The sequence below is a fragment of the Larus michahellis genome, chromosome 2 (assembly GCF_964199755.1).
Source record: "Larus michahellis chromosome 2, bLarMic1.1, whole genome shotgun sequence".
NCBI classification, from domain to species: domain Eukaryota; kingdom Metazoa; phylum Chordata; class Aves; order Charadriiformes; family Laridae; genus Larus; species Larus michahellis.
Genome location: NC_133897.1, coordinates 78023506 through 78041139, shown reverse-complemented (window position 1 = coordinate 78041139; position 17634 = coordinate 78023506). Strand labels below are relative to the sequence as shown.

Here is a 17634-nt window from a genome sequence, read left to right as displayed (position 1 = left end):
CTCCTTGCCGTGCCTTCTTCCCACATGCACACAGTAGCTTCCTAGGCTTTATGGTTATTCCATTAAGGATTTTGAGCTTCTATTAGGAAACTGTCTAATTCTTAGATGCTATAGTACTGGTCTCTTTGTAGAGGCCATTTTTTTGTGGGGTATAGCCCCAGATTTTAAAACAGAGTACCTAAAGGGAAGTACGTGTTTATGTGCCCAGTAAGTGCTGTCACCTATAGCAATGCTGAGCCTCTGTGAACACACACAGTGGAGCAAATTAAATGTCAATTACTTAAATGTCAATTCAGAATCAGGCATTCTGGCAAACACTTTAACAAATAATAGCCATCACTTGTTTTTAAATAGATATGGGAGTTCTGTACTGCATTTTTTTAATATAGCTGCATACATTCTAAATGTTCAGACTTACAAATTAAAGTCAAAACTCTCCCATTCATACAAATGCAGTGCAGGTGCCCAGGAATGCCCACGTGCCCCTCGGCAGCCAAAATTCTGCCGACAGCACCGCAACCTGCTCCCTGCCTGCATCAATCCCTACCCTGCCTGCATCAATCCCTACCTTCCCAGTTTCCAAGGCAACGGCAGAGCCCGGGCAATGGATGCACAAGGGAGGCAACAGGGATCCCACAGCATTTTCATGGCTGTCCGTGGTTTCCCATTGTTCGAAAACGAATCGCAAATGTACAAATGTGAAAGCTGCTCAAGCGTATAAAATGTCTGCCTATGGCTTTATTCTCACTTATTTGTGATGGATGACGTCATGGATTTCTCAGGCATATATATCAGAAGCTACATGACTTTTTGAGTCTTTCTGTCTTCTGAATGAGCAGGCTCTGCTCATTAGCTTATTGTTTGCTTTCCCACCTGATGAGGACTATCTGAGTTCACCTTTGGAACCTGATGCTTAATCGCTTGCAATGTGAATTAAGATAGAAGAATATTTCTGACAGCAAGAGGGTGGAGTAATCATTAAGGTATCTTTAATTCTAGTAATAAAATACCAGAAAGGGAAATCTATTTTTATTTCAAATTTACAACCCGCTGCAGGCACTAGAAGCAATGAAATACTACAACCCTGAGCATGCTTTTATGAATGAGAAAAAGCAGTTTCATTGTAGAGCCCTGTGTACTTGTACCTGGGGGTTTGTGTGTTTGGCCAAGAACAAAAGAGGAGAGAGGATGAGCGTGTGAGACAACATCACATTATGGAGCAATTTAGGGCACTGTAAATTGTAAAATGACCCATGCTCCTGCTGAGGGAAGAATTGTTTCCTTATGAACCTAATATTTCTTCCACACCCTATGGTTTCTCTTGTGAACTTGGATTATAACCTCCAAGAGTCAAGAATTCCTGGGAGTGTGGTTGTACAGGACACAGCAAAGAGAACCCCACTTGCCTGGCTTCCAAAGTTGCCATAATAAACACGATCACATGTCGCAAAATGACTCCAGAAAGGGAAAAATATGTTGATCATCATCAGGCAACGATTTACTGAGAAGAAAGGCAAAACAATGCAGCCTCTCATTATTTCCACTTGGCACACCAGATGCGATGGGTAGCAGCCAGATGGCTCCTGCCCCCATCCCGGCTGCATCTACCTTTTAAGATGGCTCAGTAGATGAAATACGTCTGCCATCTCTACAGACTGGGTCCTCCAGTCAAGAGATGACTAAGATTCCAGCATCAATATAAATGAAATGCTGATATCATGTTTTCCAAGGTAGCTTGTTTCCTGCACGTCATGAGAACAAGGCACAGATAGCGACTTTGATCTGCTAGTCACCATTTCTTTTGTTCCTTAGCCTCCTCGCTGTATCTTGCAATCTGATAGTTACAAGTAACTCAAACTGACACCGAGCAAACTCTAAACTTCATCTTGTGATGTCTGCTAAGAGATACAGACAACACAAGATGAAGTTTATGGTGGGATTCAATGTACATTGCTTAAAATCGCTCGGGTTCCCCATGGGAGAGTTCAGGGTGCTATCGCACTAGGTGGCAAGATCGGCCAAACAGCTTGCTCTGCTCTCTCCTGCTGCCAGCTGCCTGCCTTTTCCTCCTCCTTTGCACCAGTTCTCCCCCTGGCACACTCCTGGATCCAAGAAAAAGCTTTTCCCCACCCCCAGTTTACTGTCCCTAACCGCGGAGCTGAACTGACAGGTAGAGGGGTCTGACATGCCCTGGGGCTGCCTAAAGGAAATAACACAAAGGTGACACCTGAAGCAGGGCAAGGGGAATAGGACCGTCCCTTTTAGCAGCTTAAACGTACTGAATCAGCTCAGCCCACGGAGCTACTCACTTCTGCAAGCGGCAGTTTTCTCAATGCCTTGGAAATCTCCAATCCAAGCTTTCTCTTTCTCCCTGCCTGTAGGGTGGAGCTGGAATCATAGCTGGAATTTCCCAAAACCAGCCATACAATTAATTTATTAATTATAAGACCAGCATTATGCTGGATGCAGAGAAGCAGACTGTAAGAAGTCAATGCTTGAAATTCATTTCATGTTTGGAAAGCTTGTTGTGAGACTAATTGAATTCTGCTTGAAACCTTGTTTAATTATTCACTATGAAGTCAGGCAGTATCTTTCTATTACCTTCATGGAAAATGGGGAAACATTTTTTCAGTGCAAAACAATAGAGACCTGTTTACCAAACAAGCTACACAACCTCTGCCAGGGTAGCCATTCCATCCTCTGGAGCAAGTTTTTTTTACATTCTGAATTTAAACTGGATTATTATTAACATTTCTGTTTGCAATGATGAAGGTATTCTTGCCAAAAAGAAAAGAAAATATGCCTTGAACTTAGCAGGGAATCCAAGTGAGAAAAATGATCTGATTATAAAGGGTGACATATGGATAAATTGAGACCAGTTAGAAAATCTCTATCCTATAAGAATCAAAAGTTAATAAACAAGAATTTAACAAAGCTAACTTGATTTCCTCCCTTACGAGTGGAATTCTGCCCGTAAGGGAAAAATGACTTTGAGCGGTGAGGAGGGAATGACCTACTCTTAAATTGTTTCTTTTTTGCTTAGATACTGTAAATAGATAGCCTTCTTGTACACACACTTCAAAAAGACACAATTTTTCTTTCTGGCAGCTTCACAAATACAATACTTGAAATAGGACTGAAGCTTGGAGCAGGGAAACAGTTCGCTTCTTGTTAAACTGCTCAGGGACGGGAAAGATTTGTCACCTGCACTGCGTCCTTTGCCGGCAGAATGGCTGGGGTGGGCAGGCTTTCACCGCTCCCCCGATACCATCCTTGCACCTCGGATTCAAATGCTCAGAGGGCTCCAGCTGGACAAGTGTCCAGTAGAGTCGGGGCCAAGAACTGTCATTTTCCAAAATGCACCACAGCCTCAGGCATTTTCTTGTCACCAAATGCTTCCATTTTGAATTTTCACAGAGGCAAGCGAAAGATAACAACCATCTAAAATGGAAGTATCTGAGCTCCCATAGCCTGCTCTTTCCCTTCTTAATAAATAACAAACAGACCAGGGTAGGTGCTTGCTGCAGTATTAAAAGGCAGGCGCTTGGCATGAATGAATGTTAGATTGGAAGGGGGAAAATTCTCAAAAATCTTTTTTTTCAGTCACATACAAGATTCGCTTCTAATACTTATTTATAAAGGTTTATTTTGCATTGAAGAAAGGGGGAAAAAAAATAACCTTACTTGGATTACCTCAGGCATGTATAACACATCAAAAGAGTCATGAGCTTTGTTCTGTGGAACCATAGAAGCAGCTGAAAAATACACAGGCAGACTGAGAAGGGGATTATTTGTAAACAAGAAAACAGTGCCTCCCTTACAACAAGCAGGTTCAGGGGAACAGCGTTACCTATAGCTCCTAGGCAGGCTACCACGTCTGAACGGTCCCTGAAAGTATACGTTCATCATGCTTTAATGTGGAATGGAAAAGTAGAATAACATCCCTTGGGAGAAAGGGTGTGTACCAAATATAGGGGGTAGTCACGTGGTTTCTCCAGAGAGGATTTTATCTCCTCATAGTTTTAGCAAACAACAATATTAGGCCTCATTAAACAGAAAGCAATAGTTGAGGCACCTCCCCCTACAAAGCAGAATTTAATATAGTTTAACAGCACTTCTTAAAAGAATGTAGTAAGACAATTAATATGGTTTGGGTTTGTGGGTTGGTTTTTTTTTTGGGGTGGGGGGTGGGGTGGGGAAGGGAGTCCTTTCAATGGAACAACCATGAAACTTGCCCTACTTAAAGCCAGTACCAGGGTTCATCCTGATCTTACACTTAACTTTGTCATGGGCCTTACAGGGAGAGGCAACGGATGAAGGAAGCAAGGTGAGAACTCTTTCTGGAGAGTGTTGATAGATGCCCCGACTCTTTCTGTTGAGGTCAGAAAACTTGTCCCACTTGCATCGCTCTGCCACAGTCCCTCCGGGCACCGGAGCGGTGTTTTTCAGTAGCGCATCGCAGCACTGTCCTGTAAGGACTGTGTCAGTCCATCACGGTCTCTTTAAGCACGTAGTATTTGCACAGATACCTAGAAGCACCTCCTAGTGCCATACTCTTTTGAAGTATACAGCATGTGATAATATCATCCATGAGCAGATTTCCCTGCACAGAAGATTAGAGTTTTGCCCCAGAGAATTGGCTGGAGAAGAGACTGAAGATCTGTATTCCCTTCTTCCTTCAGGGAAGGAAGCCTATTGCTACTTTGGTTTACTGTGTTCTTCGCCTCACACCTTGTGGAAAAACACACTCGTTAACAGGATGGCCCTCAGGTTTGATTCTTAGATTATATCGCTGGGACCATTGTACATTTAATGCCACCCTGTTTCTGATGTATACAGGCACTTCGCATACGTTGGGAAGAGGAGAATCATTAATGCTCCCACTTGACAGATTGGAAAACATCTGTTGGAAAACAGATGTAGACCTACGTCCTCAACAGATACTTAAGTGCTTTGAATAAGCAGACCACATATTGGACTATCCTTCTACAGCACTGTTGGTACAATGGCTTAGACTGAGGTCCTAGAACTAAACAGGGAAGGGAAATTAGGAGACGCAGGATCTCAGTGCTACAGTTCATTCCATTTCTATTTAAGTTAAGTCTATGCAGTACCTAGCTGCTTTTACAGCCTTATCTAGCTTTACTATCTTGCACCTACCAGTGGAGAAACGTTGTTTGAGTTGTTTGCCTTGGTCAAGGTATTTTGTTAGTGTGCTTAAAAATGCCACACATTAAACAAATGGAACAAAAATAGAGATTGTTCCCTTCCCCAACACCATCAGCTCTAATTGTCAACAGAGGAGAATGCTTCCCTGCAAGCCACCATTGATATGTTGAAACAAAAGCATGTTACTTGATATTATTAACTTCTATCTCAACACAAATGAGTCATTGTAAGTGGCTTAGGCTGCACACCACTAAGCCTGTACTATCTATCATCATTTCTTCCATGCAGGATGCCTCATGCAAGACCTTTAGCCTTGGAGGGGTTCATCATACGGACATTGCATCATCAAATCAGCACCCAATAGGGGCTGAGGCAGTCAGATTACCTAATCTGAAATCCTTTCAGTGGTTCTGCTTCATCCGTGAAACAGAAAAAAGTGCAACCGTGAGCACTTGCAAAGACATCTGCTTGTTGTTTGGCATGCAGCAGCCAGTCTCCGGTTTTTATAGCGAATGGTCTCCTGCGTGATAGATACAGCTAAAGCTCAAAGATCCAACAGAAAAAAAAAAAAAGGTATTGCAGCCCCCAGGCCCAGTATGAGACTTGTCCTCCCTTATAGTGACATACTGTTCCTACCAAGGCGTTTTGAACTTCCACTTTAAGCCTTCCGCTATCCCCTTTTCCTGTATTTCCATCAACTCCTACTGAAATGATGGTTTGACTATTTTTTATTTTTTTTTAATGATTACAACTGGCAAATAAGCTGTGTAGGATTTATGAAAGGACATGTTTCTGTCTAGAGTATCTTTATTTATGGTTCCTCTTCCTCTAGGAAAAAACAGAATACAAACAACAGCAAGGAATGTAGGATGGTGTCCTACTTTCTAGAAAGGGAGCTGTACTGAAATGTGTCGCTTGGGTAGCTATATTTAAGGGTTAGCCAGAGACAGAGCGTAATTACACTAAGAATTAGAAGCTAGACATGCTGAACACTAGTGAAACCTGCTACAGTCCCACGGCAGAAAGGAAGATCTTTACTATCGAAGACTGGATTCTCATCTTTTAGTCAAACTTTGTTTAAATTCATTTGCTGGCTCCCCTTCTCGGCTTTACAAACAAAGCTATATGATAAACAGCTTCAAGTGCAACCCAGCTAGGTAATTTCAAGGGAAGGTTACTTTGACAACCAAATAAGCTGTTATTTCCCCAAAGGGCCTGGGGCAGTGTGTAGTAACTCAGTTACTAGAACAATCTCCATTTGTTTAATGCTTAATCCTAGAACTGCTGAAGTGCTAAGAAATACAAATACTATTGTGGGTATATACAGTTGTGTTTGTTTACGGACCATTCAGGCAGTTTAAGTGTTTCTCATCCCTCTTTACAGAGTGTACACCAGAAATGAAGCACAGAGGAGAGAAAAGCTTTAGCAAGCATCTGTTATCCTGCAGACCATTGTGGATCTCACCATAGGTTAAGCAGCCCATCAGCAAAGGAACAGGGCAGGCAGCAGTCAATTAACAGAGCCAAAACCAGGCAAGATATTAGTCATGCACAGTAGCTCCCTTTTAAGTCTTTATTCCAGTAATGCCTTGCGAGCATTTAATCAAAGGGTCACAAAAGAGATTGCACACATGTGGATTCCAGCTCTTTCAGAGCAGTAAGGACCACAGCAATTGTAGCAGGTCTCAAAGCAACACTTCTTTTAGTACAGGAGCACTCCCCTGAAGTGGCGTTTGGGTGAACTAAGGGCTAAGCTTATATACTGGGTAGCTGCTATACTCTGTGGAGGATTTTACTTTTTTTCGTAGGAGTAAGAGTCTCATAGGCCTCATAACTACTGACAACTGCACTGTAGGCTCACTCAGGATTCTTGCATCCTTTCAATATACAGCTAAACAAATCCCCCCCCCCCCCATCTGTAAGGGAGCAACACTTACCTTTGCCAAGATGCACAACAGGGTGCTGCTGCCCTGCTCTCGCCTGCCTGGGTAGAGCTCCATTGCCTGCTGCAGGGACCAAGAGCAAACAACAATAGTCCTGTAAACGCAGAACTTGGATGTGGGAGGAGACAGCTATTGTCAGGGTATCTACCTGACTACTCCAAGATTTTATGTATGCTCTGGACAGCCCTTTGAGCCATGTTATCTAGAAATCTGCCTGTCACCTCTTATCTCCTAAGGGGAATCGATTGCCTTGAAGAGTCAATCCCCTTAAGAGTTAAGGCAGCTAAGTGGCTATTTCTGGGAAACACTCAAGAATTTTAAATCCGAAGAGAAAGTTCAGGTTCTTAATCAAGTTCAACTTGTCTGCTAGTACAGAGCCATGCTTCTCTGCGTTGACCTTCCGCTTTAGAGAGGAGGGTTGGAGGGGACAGGACAGCTCAGGACCAAGTCAAATTACAGGCAGCTACCACATGCATGTAGTCTAAGCCATGGAACAAGTTAAATAAGAGCTGCTGAATGGCAGTGGGGAATCCTGCAGCTATCCTGTCAAATCAGTTTTGACAGCTTGTAATGTGGCATTCAATACCTTCTCCCTGACCTCACTACCATGTATGTCCATAAATAGGAGTTGCAGGACACTCAACAGCAGTGTCTTGTTTCTATTAGTTAAGGCAGCTTTCTCCCCAGCAATAGATTAGCTGTTAGGCACAGGAGTGTCTAACACTAAACCCCCAGTTTCCATAAATTAACTACCATCTTAAGCTGAGCAACTGCTGTTTACTCATGCTGTCAAATTCATGACCCAGAGAAATCTTGTTTTATTGAGTTTAACTTTTGAATGAGATTAAGGATTAAACTGAGAAGTGAAGCTACAGAAAGCTACACAAGAATTACTTTCTTAGTATAGAGAGAAATAAGGCAGAGGAGACAGTTTAGGACACAAAAAGCCTTTATGTTTGAGAAGTTAACCATTTCGACAGAAGACTCTGAAGTATTTTTGCAACTACTGTTACATTGGACAGTCAAGGATACAAAACTGCTGACAGAAGCAACAGTGGAGAGCACCAAATTAAAAAATGCATGCTTCAGCACAACTGCACAGATTCCTCCTCTCAATGAACACTTGCCTGCTCAGACTATACTTAACTCCTACCCATTTCAATTTTACGCCTCATCCTCCTCTCCTTCCTCTTCGAATTCCCCCTGCTCATCAGCAGTGGCATCCTGGTATTGCTGGTATTCAGAGACCAGGTCGTTCATGTTGCTCTCAGCCTCCGTGAACTCCATTTCATCCATGCCCTCGCCAGTGTACCAGTGCAAGAAGGCCTTGCGCCGGAACATGGCCGTGAACTGCTCCGAGATCCTCTTGAAGAGCTCCTGAATAGCCGTGCTGTTGCCAATGAAGGTGGCGGACATCTTGAGGCCACGTGGGGGGATGTCGCAGACGGCCGTCTTCACATTGTTGGGGATCCACTCCACAAAGTAGCTGCTGTTCTTGTTCTGCACGTTGAGCATCTGCTCGTCCACCTCCTTCATGGACATGCGGCCCCGGAAGATGGCGGCCACTGTCAGGTAGCGACCGTGGCGGGGGTCGCAGGCAGCCATCATGTTCTTGGAGTCGAACATCTGCTGGGTCAGCTCGGGCACCGTCAGGGCTCGGTACTGCTGGCTGCCACGGCTGGTGAGAGGGGCAAAGCCTGGCATGAAGAAGTGCAGCCGGGGGAAAGGCACCATGTTGACCGCCAGCTTGCGCAGGTCGGCGTTCAGCTGGCCAGGGAAGCGAAGGCAGGTGGTCACGCCGCTCATGGTGGCCGACACCAGGTGGTTGAGGTCCCCGTACGTGGGAGTGGTCAGCTTCAGGGTGCGGAAGCAAATGTCATACAGGGCCTCGTTGTCAATGCAGTAGGTCTCATCCGTGTTCTCCACCAGCTGGTGCACAGAGAGGGTGGCATTGTAGGGCTCCACCACCGTGTCCGACACCTTGGGGGAGGGCATGACGCTGAAGGTGTTCATGATGCGGTCGGGGTACTCCTCCCGGATCTTGCTGATGAGGAGGGTGCCCATCCCAGAGCCCGTGCCGCCACCCAACGAGTGGGTCAACTGGAAGCCCTGGAGGCAGTCGCAGCTCTCCGACTCCTTCCTCACCACATCCAGGACAGAATCCACCAGCTCCGCACCTTCCGTGTAGTGGCCCTTAGCCCAGTTGTTGCCAGCCCCACTCTGACCTAGAGGATTGGACCAGAAGCAGGGTGCCACGTTAGTGCCCCAGGGAGGAACAGAGATGACCCCACTTCTCCTGCCCCATGGGGTTCCCCCCTCACTTCCACCCCCACTGTGCTGTTGGGATTCGGGTCCCCCAGCTCACTTGCACACTCGCTCGGAGCCTTTTCTGTGCACAGAGCTCTGGCTTTAGGACTCCTCCACCCCACACTCACTCACCAAAAACAAAGTTGTCGGGCCGGAAGATCTGTCCAAAGGGGCCGGAGCGCACAGAGTCCATCGTGCCAGGCTCCAGGTCCACCAGGATGGCACGGGGGACATACTTGTTACCTGCGGGAGGAACCAGCGACAGCATTACAGCCCCGCAGGCAGCATCAGAGGAGCCCTGCTGTGCTCCCTTCCACCTCCCTGCCATTTGCTGCCCGGGATGCAGAAGGCAAGGGAATTTGGAGGGAGGTAGCTGGGGATGGGAATACAAAGCAGCTGTTAAAGCTGTGCCGTGATATCACGCACTGCGGGCAGGGCTGGGCACAGCCCCACAGGCAGGATGCACTGGGCACACCCTGCCAGCCCCCCCAGCGGCACCGCGCCGGGAAGCTCATTACAGAGGGGCGTTACCGGTGGCTTCATTGTAGTAGACGTTGATCCTCTCCAGCTGCAGGTCGCTGTCCCCGTGGTAGCTGCCCGTGGGGTCGATGCCGTGCTCATCGCTGATGACCTCCCAGAACTGCAGGGAGCGGGAGGGGGTGGGGGGATACGACGAAAGGGGGGGTAGTGAGGGGGTCAGCACCGCTCCGCCCCGCCCGCGCCCCCTGGCCAAAACCCCGCGACGTGGCGAGCGAGGATTCGCCACGCGTGGAGGCGGACCCCGCCAGGCGCGGCCGCTCCCGCGCCCCTCATCCCCCACAACGCCCCCCCCATCGCCGTGAGGGGTGTGGCACCGGCTCGGCGCCCCTTCCTTCCACCCAGCCGGGACCCCCGCAGCCCGCGGGGTGCGGATGGACGGCAGGGCTGCTCCCCCCGCCCACCCACCCGAGGTGCACCACGCTCACGCCGCGGAATCCCCCCGAGTCCCCCCTACGAGGCGACAGCCGGGAGACGCCCCCGCACAGACAGCGCTCCCCGGCGGCAAAGCGGGTCCTCCCGGCAGCGCTTTCCCCCGGGACGCACAGAGCCCCAGCTAGAGGGGGCACCGCCCCGCAGCCCCGGGCAGACGGACACGGCGCCGGGCCCCGTACCTTGGCGCCGATCTGGTTGCCGCACTGCCCGGCCTGGATGTGCACGATCTCACGCATGGTGCCGCTGTCCGCTGGTGCCGGTGTCCGATCCCGGTGCTGATCCTGCCGCCGCCTTCGCCGCCTGCTCCCGCACTCGCCGCCGCAGCGGCCGCGCCCCGCGACGCCCCTTAAATCGGGCGCCGCCGCCCCGCCCCGCCGGTGACGTGATGCGGGAACGGCGCGCAGCCAATGGGCGGGCGGCGGCGGGGCGGGGCTGCGGCATTGTCTCCCGCCGCGGGGGGGGCGGGGCGGGGCTCGGGGGGGCAGGTCCGGGGGCGGGGCTTCTCGGGAGCGGCCGCCGCGCACCGGTAGCGGTGCTGCCGCCGCCCCGGTTCGCCGCTGACAGCGGGGACAAAGGCACGGGGTCCGTCGGTGGTGGGGCGGCGGCCGGGGCTGGGGGATCAGCTCGGGGAGGGGGGACCCTTTCCCCAGCCTGGGCTCCGCCCGGCCCGGCGCTTTGTAGGGCCGCCCATGTGTGAACCGGCCCCGTCGGCGGCCGCCGTCCCTCCGCCCTCCCGCGGCCGCCGCAGCCTTTTGTTCCCCGAGACGAGCAGCTTTCCCTGCCGCAGCAGCGGGCGTTGCCGCGGGGCGGGGGGGCGGGGGGAGACAGGCGGCTGCCACAGCCCCCGCCCCCCGCCGGAGCCTCCGTTCACACGGCGCCGGCGGGAGACTCCCCTCCCCGCGGGGCACCGCGCACCCCCCGACATCACCGTCGCCGGTGATTGCCGCCCCTCCCGCGGTCGGGAGCCCCGCGCCCTGACCCGCTTCATCTTTCCCCGCGGCAGGACGCGGGCGGGCTCCCCCCAGCACGGGCTGTGCCGTGCAACCTCCCCTCCGCCCACCCTGCCCGGTAGCCATCCCTGCCCGCCGCTCCCCCGGTGCCCAGCTCAGCTTCTCTTTCTCCCCCTAAAAAGGTCGGATTTAGGAGCCGCTCTCGAGCAAAGCGACCGGCTCCCCGCTGTCCCCCGTCCGGCTGCGGCCACCAGCGACCCTCAGCCAGACAATAGACAAGGCGGCTGCTGCTGCTGCAGGGGGCCCGGGGGCTTTGGGGTAGGGGGTGTGGGGGGGTTGGCGGGTGTATTTTCCCTGAGCTCTGCAGCAATCGCGTCTTGCAAACCGGCTGCAATTTGTCGCTTCGTTGCGGATTTACACGTGGTGAGGGATGAAGAAAGGCGAGGAGCTGGAAAGGAGCTGGGGGGAGGGTTGCAAGGGAGGGTTGAACATGTGCCCCCCGGAGATACTTTCCCCGGTTTCTTTTCGAGCAGCCCGGTATGGCAGCGCGGGCATCACCACGGGCCGCAGAGCCGGCGGGCAGGGCACATGCCCACGCCGCCGGAGGAGGAGGAGGAGGTCGGGGGGATGAAGAGCACGGCAGGGCGGCGCCGTTCGCGCCGCGCCCGGGGTCCTTCGGTGCGGTCAGAGCGGCGTGCCGGCTCCTCGCCGGTACCGCCTGCTTCACACCCCGCTTTGTGCCGGCGTGTGCGGCGGTGGGAGGCGGCGGCTCCCCCCAGAGACTGCCCAGAGCCCCGGCAAGGGCAGGCAGGGTCCCCGCAGCCATCGCCGGGCGGTACCCCGCTAAATCCGGTTTTAGTGACCCGCTAATTTAAGGCTGTGGCTATTCTAAAGGCACAAATAAAAGTTCATCACCGTTTCCAGCACGTATTTCTTCAATATACTCTTTCCTTTGTTCTATCCATGTGCCGATCCCTCTAATCTTTCTAACCTCGTTTGTGCAGATCGATAGCCCTGCCTGTGGAGCACTCGAGCTCGGATTTTACATTCTTCCAAGGCGATCTGCAGAACAACCCGGTTTCGTCTGATTGGTATGCCAAAGCATCCACACCTTTCTTTTGTTTCCCTTACGGGGAGAAAGCATCCCGGCTCCAAAGGAGGATGCTGGAAAATACACTCTCAGGTTTGCCTCGTCAATAGTGATTTTGAGAAAAATAAATCTATTCACTTGTGCTCACTGTGAAATCTGTTTTTACTGGTCTGAGCCAGGAGCAATTTAATTATTTGGTTGACTAAGCTTCACAAACAAAGTGTAGCTTTAATTCCAAGCAAACTTCTTTTTTTTTTTTTTTTTTTTGTGGCATGCTAACTGCATAATCAACATCCACATCTATAATTACTTGTTTAAAAATAACTTGCGGATTAGCAACTCCAGTGGACCACTGACCGCTTCAGGTAACGATTCAAAGTAATGCCAGTCTTTCCCATGGCTGCGGTGGGTGTGCTCCTGAAAGCACTGTCGCAGCAAAACTCGGTTACAGCAGAGCTGGTGCAAAATACAGGTACCGTGAGCCCTCACTACTATGATTTCCAAGTATTCTGCAGATCGTACGCTGCTTATTAGTTATTTACTAGAAGAATTAGTGACATTTCAGCGCTAAAGGGAGTAGCTGATTTTACACATCCTCCATACCTACGTTAAGCTCGTTCCTAACAGCTTGAAGCTTCAAAGGAAGCCATTTTAAAATCCAATTCAAGGAAAACAGATTATTAACACCGGAGGAAAGAAACCCACCCTAACTGCTTTATCTTAACATAAATTAGTTCACATTTTTGAAGGGCGGCGGGGGGGGGGAGGGGAAGAAGGTTCAAGTACGTCTTCTGTATAGAACTTGTTGAGACTGGAAGGAAAAAAAACCCAACGCGAAATGTTGATTTCTAAAATAAACAGCTGCATTACTGGGGGATGAGGGAGGAAATCCAGGTCTAGCTTTTCCACAGCCCGCGGACAAGACCCTTTAGATGCGAACAGCTGCCATCCGGATCACTTCAGGAGACTTCAGACAAGGTCCGGCTGAACTCCAAGGTAAGCGTTTGAAACAAGAGGGTTTCCCAAAGGTTCAGCGTAGCTTATTGCAAATCACTTGCCGGGAAACCAACTGTTCAGCTGTTGGCCGCCCCTGCCTCTCTCTCCCCTCTCTGTATTTGCCTCACATCCATGTGTCTGTCACAGCAGCCCCTGCCCCAGCCCCGGGGCCGGCCCTGGCTGGATTCCTCCATCCCCAGTCGCCCCGGCAACCGGCCCCCCTCCTCCCCCCAACTCCCGGCAGAAACGAGCTACACAAAAAAGAGAAAGGAACAAAACAAAAAAAAAAAAGCCTGCAACATTTTCACTCGCCCGGCTGATTTCCCAGGGTGTAAAAGCAGCGCGGCTATGGGAGTGCAGAAACTGCGGCGGGGCGGGTGAAAATGCCGGCTCATGGGGTTGTTCCGCAGCCATCCTCACTGGACACACAACAGGAGGAATAACAGGACCTCAGTCAAGAGTTTGTTTAATGAAGGTCGGAGGATCAACCCAGTTCTATGCAATGTATCCTTTTCCCCCCCACTTTCATGGTTCCCATCCTCCCAGCTACGAGGTTGGGTGTGATCACCCTCGGAGCCTCCGTCTTAAGCTACTGAAGTGATCACTGATGGAAGTCCCAACTCCCTTGCAGGATGCAGAAGGTTGCAAAAGCCAGCTAACAAAAGCCCAAGGGGAGGACTCTGTCATTTTACTTTATAATAGGCAATACGTGCATTTGTGTGATGTACTGCAGCACGGTTTGTGGGTCATTAGAATGTTTTTCTTAAAGAGAAACTTGTTCTTCCTTTCAGAAAACATGCACCTACCCCATGGCTCAGCATCCCATTTCATGGGTCACGTCCTTGTCTGTGTCTCCTCTTAGAAGGACGTGAGTGACTTTAGGACCTTGAAATTATGCCCAAACCCCCGAGAGTGGCACCTAAGCTTTTCTTATCTTGAGGGGTGGGATGCTGTAGTATATTAAAAATGATAAAGAAGTTTGGACTCTCGCCAGTTGAGGACCTGCGCCATAGACCAGGCTAGACAGTAGATGACCTGCGTCCAGGGCAACTCATTAGGCCCTCATTTGGGGCAAACCAACATTTTGCTCCTCAGTGTGCATCACTGTAACACAGAGGAGGGCCAGGGAGGGGCAGGCTGGGAGGACTCTGGGTACGTTTGGGAGGAATTCAGGGTGGTGTCCACAGAGAGGGAATATTTTGTACCTATGCAAACAAATTTTTTTTTTTTTTGGGGGGGGGGTGTCCCCGTTTCTGCGCACCTTCTTGATTTTTTGCATACAGGTTGCTTGGAGCCTAAACTAGTGGCTGGACCAACCTATGCCAGCAGGTGGGAAAGGACAGGAGGCAGATGGGGCTGGTAGCAGCCATGGCTCTGTGCAGTGACCCTCCGTAGCTTTGCCCCCAACAAAAGTCCTCGCTGGTGCATGGCCCAGCTGCACAGCCTCTCCCCAGGTTCTCTAGAAAATTGCTAAGCTATGGGAAAGTCAGCAGTGCAGCACCACGCCTGATAAGAAAAGGTACAACTGCAGGCAAGAGATAGGCTTGTAGGAGCAGGATCATCAGTGGCTCAAGGACAGGGGGAGAATCAGCACCAGCAGGGAAAGCTGTGAGGTCCTAAAGGAAGAAAACAGGGAGGCGGCCGAAAACTGCATCACGTCCACACATTTGCATGAGCAGCAAAGGCCAGCCCTCCTCCGCCTGCCTGGCCAGAACACCAGCGCCTACCTCTGCCCCTCCCTGCAACGCTGGAACCCCAGAGCTCATCAAAGCCAACCTGCCTTTGGGCCACAGTACCCAGCATCGATGGCAACCATGAGACATGCCCAGGGTGGCCCAGGACTGGGCAGCGAGGGGTGGCCACAACATCATCGGTGGCCCCACACCAGCCCGGCTGCTTGGTGGGCTCCAGTCACCCAACAAGCCCCAGCGGGTCGAGTCCCGGGATGTGGCCATGCTGTACCTGCAGCTCCCATGCTCACCTGGGCGATGCTCGATGGAACCCAGGGCTGCTGCCCATCGTGGGGTGTCACTGGCCTTGGATGGGGTGAATCTGGGGGCTGCTGGTGCAGCCGTCTGGGGCTGCTGCGCATCCTCCCCGCAACCGGCTTCAATCAGATCACAGGATTTTTATTTTTTATTTCTCTTTTACTACTGCTACAAGCTGCTGTTTCTACCAAATAGTTAAAAATATGTTTCAGTTTTGCTGTGAGCACCTGCCTGCTCACTACTTACTCATTATTCGCCAAGCTAAGGATTGCTCTCGCGAAACAAAAGCCAGAGCAAGGCTGTTGGCCAGAACCCTGCTTGGCACTCTAGGAAAGGAAACCCCCCCCCCGGCCCCGGTTTGAGGACTCTCACTGCGGCACCTCATCAGCCAAAATTACAGCAGTAAGAAGTCGCAAAGGAGGCTCCGAGGGTCACACCGGCACGATGCGACACCTTTCATGTGCCACCACCATGTGTCGTGAAGTCGGTCCCCCCAGCGCATGCTGGACCTGTCACAGAGTTATTTCTTGTTTCATCTCATTCGTAGTAAGGCTTACGCGTATGCCCTTGTATAACGAAATAATAATAGTTCAAGCATCTAATTATGTCTCCAACTGTATTTAATAGGTGAGAATATAAATCACAGAAGCATGAGAGAGAGATGAAAAATGGTGTCCCTAATTAGGAAATTATTGAACGATGAGAAGCAAAGAGCAGGTAAGAGGCAAAAGGGCAGTTTTCCTGTGATCGGGGGAGAGCGCTGATGAGAAATTGATCCGCTCTCTAATAAATCTGCTTGCCTGGCCACCAAACATGGCAAGATGCTGTACGGATGCTGGGGTCCCCTAACCAATGACAGGCAGGCATTTTGATTCCTGTGCGCTCTGCTCTCCAGGCATAAATATTAATAAGGTTCCAGCCTCGGTGCTGGTGCTGATGCAGCTGTTTCTACATTCATGTGGAACAAATTCAGTAAATGCAAAAAAAAGGCAAGGCATGAAAGAAAATATTCACTTGCTCGTCTGAGTTATTCTTGCAATCCCGTCTTGGTCCTTTATTTCCTAGGCAGGATTTTTTTTTTTTCCTTCTCTTGTGTTCAGGCTGAACTGGGATCATTCAAATTTGCATAATTTTAGGATCTGGTTGCTAATGGCAGTGTCAGAGGGTAAAACCACTGTCGGACCCTCGTTTGTGGTCGCCAGGGCAGAACCTGGAACCGCAGCGATACAGAAGCCACACGCCAGGCAAACACTCCTCTTTTGCTTTGATCCTTCTTGGTTAAACATTCTTTCTTTCCATCCCAAGGACTCACCCTTGAAACCCCGATAGCAGCACGCTGCCCTGCATCGTTACCGAGCCGTGTTTCTACCGAATCCATTGCCTCGGTCAGCCAGCTAGGATCTGGGATGTTAAGGAAGCAGGCGGCTTTATAACCGGATTGAACAAAGCATTTTTTTCCCAAGGTCTTCTGCCACCACCCTGCGCTCTCCTCCCTGCAGTAATATTGCGGCTGGCAGCGCTGCTCGCTGCAAGGAAGAGTGTGCTTGTCAACTCGTTAACACTTTCTTTTTTTCTCCTTTGCAAAAGGCATGGTTGTGCAAATGAATTGTAAAGATCTTATCAGGCAGCTGCTTTGGCTGTTCTCAGGTGCCTCGAATATGCATCTTTCAGGAGACTGGAAGGAAAACAAATATAATTTTGAAGGCTGAAAAAAAAAATATGGCCCCAGATCACTCGTATGTATATTAAATCTCTGGCTTACTGAAAAAGAAAATGACTGTTTGGAAAGATTTCTTTCTTCCCGGCATCAGTTGCCCTCCTGTGTTGGGCTGTAGGGAGATGATCTGGGTGCCAAGCGCTTGCAGCCGAGAAAAAGCAGGATTTGGGGGAGCTGCACAGGGCTGTGGTGTGCTGTCAGTACAGCGATATCACCTCTCTCTCCTGTGGCAGGATTTACACAAAGGCTTTGATCATCTGGTTTATTAAAGCTGGAAGCATCCTCACCAAGCTAGAACTGGCAGCAGAGATGAAAACACTATTTCCAACCCTCCCTTCCCCTTGTACTTTAAGGAGTCCCTGCCGCTGGGGTTGCAGCAGTGGGGGAAAAGGTGGTAAAACTGGGGTGTGGTGACACAGGGCCGCTGTGCCGGCACTGACATTGTCACCAGGAGGGAGCAGGGTGAGTTGCAAGAGCTTATAGGGGAGCGCAAGGGAGGGCG

General features: G+C 50.4%; 1 protein-coding gene across 1 annotated transcript; it reads right to left on the bottom strand.

Moving 5' to 3' along the window:
- Window positions 1-8043: 8043 nt before the first annotated feature.
- LOC141739219 (tubulin beta-2 chain) lies at window positions 8044-10753 on the bottom strand. The gene is made up of 4 exons (XM_074576052.1): window positions 10571-10753; window positions 9951-10059; window positions 9552-9662; window positions 8044-9337 (listed from the first exon to the last, which is right to left on the bottom strand). The coding sequence occupies exons 1-4, from the start codon at window positions 10625-10627 to the stop codon at window positions 8277-8279; spliced, it is 1338 nt and encodes a 445-aa protein (XP_074432153.1). The 5' UTR covers window positions 10628-10753; the 3' UTR covers window positions 8044-8276.
- Between the last annotated feature and the right edge of the window lie 6881 nt (window positions 10754-17634).